This window comes from Vicia villosa, linkage group LG1 (assembly GCF_029867415.1).
Source record: "Vicia villosa cultivar HV-30 ecotype Madison, WI linkage group LG1, Vvil1.0, whole genome shotgun sequence".
NCBI classification, from domain to species: domain Eukaryota; kingdom Viridiplantae; phylum Streptophyta; class Magnoliopsida; order Fabales; family Fabaceae; genus Vicia; species Vicia villosa.
Window position 1 is genome coordinate 160,085,248 of NC_081180.1, and position 2,982 is coordinate 160,088,229.

General features: G+C 30.4%; 1 protein-coding gene across 1 annotated transcript; it reads right to left on the reverse strand.

Moving 5' to 3' along the window:
* Positions 1 to 136: 136 nt before the first annotated feature.
* LOC131658362 (WAT1-related protein At2g37460-like) lies at positions 137 to 1,282 on the reverse strand. Its single transcript, XM_058927669.1, has 4 exons — positions 1,133 to 1,282; positions 843 to 1,010; positions 461 to 612; positions 137 to 374 (listed from the first exon to the last, which is right to left on the reverse strand). Exons 1-4 carry the CDS (start codon positions 1,280 to 1,282, stop codon positions 137 to 139), a joined length of 708 nt encoding a protein of 235 aa, XP_058783652.1.
* Positions 1,283 to 2,982: the final 1,700 nt, after the last annotated feature.

Sequence of the window (2,982 nt, forward strand, 5' to 3'; positions counted from 1 at the left end):
AAAAGGACATAAAAGGGAGTGAGTGTGATAATATGAGGTGTGAGTATGATAATATAATTTTATGATGTGTATAAAAGTTTAAAAGGTAGTGGGGGCATGGGCCCACACTTTGTTGTGAATAGCTCCGTCCCTCAGCCTAGACCAACTCAACTGTAATTTCGTCTCCTGAACTTTCACGGTGTGTCTCTCTCAACCCGTCTCCTGAATTTTCACGGTGTGTCTCTCTCAACTCGTCTCCTGAATTTTCACAATGTGCCTCTTTCAACTCTTCAGAATTCATTTCATCCTTTGCACGTGACGAGTTATTGATATCGCCACTCTTACCCCAAACTACACTGAATAATCCCAGACATACTATAAATGCTCCAATTGCCCTACAATTTTTGGTAAGAGCAACAAAAATATTATTTAAAAATTTAATTAATTTTAAAGTTCTTACACTATAGTTTTTATAATTTACCTTCCAAGTAGGATTTCCACCCCAAATAAGAAGAAACTCACCACAGCAGCTATTACCATGCATAATGGATTGAAGGTGGTAAGAAAAACAGGTCCTTTTTCTTTCATAATCACTCCCTCAAGAAAATATCCAATGCCGGAGCAAACTATCCCCTATATATATAATTATTATAAAAAATAATTAAATTAATAAAACAATATCATAATCATTTAGTATATAATTAAAAACCAAATATACCCTATAAGATAATTGCTTAAAATGTCTTAGGTATGAGAAAAAGAAGAAAATAAGTTGTTTAATCCATTAATATAATCTTCTACAAAATAATTTCATATAACATCTATTTATTATAATTTTTAGAGTTTGGTTGAAACAAACTTACCGCATAAATAGCCGACAACAAATTCATGTCCCACTTGAAAACCAACCAAGCAGCATTAAAGTGTGTTTCCTCCATGATAAAAGTCATTCCTAGACCTTCTACGGCACCCATCAAGCATACCAATGAGGTCAAGGAGAGTGTTGCTGGATAAGACTTTAATGTAATAGCCTAATAAAAACAAAGTTTTGTTGCCAGAATCAAATAAAAAGGGAAAAAAATTCAAAATATATTAATTAATTTTAAAAGATTACTATTTGCAGGTATTTGGAATTCCAAATATATTAACTTACTTGTAGATTCACAAAGATGGCACAACCCAGACATCCTGCAAAAATGAATATGGATCCAAATAAAACATGTGATACTCCATCATGATTATTGTTGTTGTTTCCTCCACTGACACCAAATAACACCGGGCCTTTAATTAGGGTCATCACCATAGCTCCTAAGATCGTGACTATGGTGCATAACAACTTGGCTTGACACCGTCTATTTCCAACGTTTATCGTCTCCAACCTTGATATAAGAGATTTTTTAACTTTTTATTACCGTTATACTAAATATGTTTTCTTTAATATTTTATTTAAGTTTTCAATTTTGTTTATAAATAATATAATGTGTTGAATAATTATTTAATAAAAATAATACATGGTTATTGAATTTAAATGTAAATCTAATTTAAAAATTTAAACAACAACGAAAAGTAACCTTAAAAAGAAAGCTAGTACAAAGGTAAGCGCAGGAATGATATTAGACATTGCAGCGGCATATGTGGCGATCGTATGATGTAATCTCAAAATGAATAAATTTTGGTCGATAACGGGCATGTTTATAAAATAATTATAAATCAAATTTAAAAAAAAAATTATGTTTTATTAATCAACAAACAATATAGAATTAATTAATAATATGGAAGTAATTACTAAATACTCCTTATTTAAGTTAGTTATTATAGTTATTACTTCTCCTAGAATCTAGCATGGTTGTTATTTTAGTTATTTAAGCTAGCTAACTTGGCTACCTATATAAACCTTACCGGGACGAAGCGAGAACTTTTAACTAGTGGGGGCAAATATATACATATATTTTTAATATAAATTTTAAATATATAAATAAATATATATATATATATATATATATATATATATATATGTGTGTGCGTGCGTGCATGCTTGAAACAATTTCTATGATATATACTAGTATAGTATGACATTGACCACAACTAATTAAATAACATTTGTATTTTTAATGCATAGACCAACTAGCATAAAAGAGAGTGAGTATGCAAAGACCAAGTGACATAAAAGGACATAAAAGGGAGTGAGTGTGATAATATGAGGTGTGAGTATGATAATATAATTATATGATGCGTATAAAAGTTTAAAAGGTAGTGGGGGCATGTGCCCACACTTTGTTGTGAATAGCTCCGTCCCTCAGCCTAGACCAACTCAACTGTAATTTCGTCTCCTGAACTTTCACGGTATGTCTCTCAACCCGTCTCCTGAATTTTCACGGTGTGTCTCTCTCAACTCGTCTCCTGAATTTTCACAATGTGCCTCTTTCAACTCTTCAGAATTCATTTCATCCTTTGCACGTGACGAGTTATTGATATCGCCACTCTTACCCCAAACTACACTGAATAATCCCAGACATAATATAAATGCTCCAATTGCCCTACAATTTTTGGTAAGAGCAACAAAAATATTATTAAAAATTTAATTAATTTTAAAGTTCTTACACTATAGTTTTTATAATTTACCTTCCAAGTAGGATTTTCTCCCCAAATAAGAAGAAACTCACCACAGCAACTATTACCATGCATAATGGATTGAAGGCGGTAAGAAAAACGGGTCCTTTCTCTTTCATAATCACTCCCTCAAGAAAATATCCAATGCCTGAGCAAACTATCCCCTATAAATATAATTATTATAAAAAATAATTAAATTAATAAAACAATATCATAATCATTTAGCATATAATTAAAAACCAAATATACCCTATAAAATAATTGCTTAAAATTTCTTAGGTATGAGAAAAAGAAAAAAATAAGTTGTTTAATCCATTAATATAAACTTCTACAAAATATTTTCATATAACATCTATTTATTATAATTTTTAGAGTTTGGTTGAAACAAACTTT

Excerpts from the sequence above, each read along its gene's own strand:
- LOC131658362 (XM_058927669.1), bottom strand. The coding sequence starts at position 1,282 with ATGGTGATGACCCTAATTAAAGGCCCGGTGTTATTTGGTGTCAGTGGA. Across the intron at positions 613-842 it reads TGTTGTCGGCTATTTATGCG|GGGATAGTTTGCTCCGGCAT; the intron begins GTAAGTTTGTTT and ends TTATATATATAG. Across the intron at positions 375-460 it reads GTGGAAATCCTACTTGGAAG|GGCAATTGGAGCATTTATAG; the intron begins GTAAATTATAAA and ends CAAAAATTGTAG.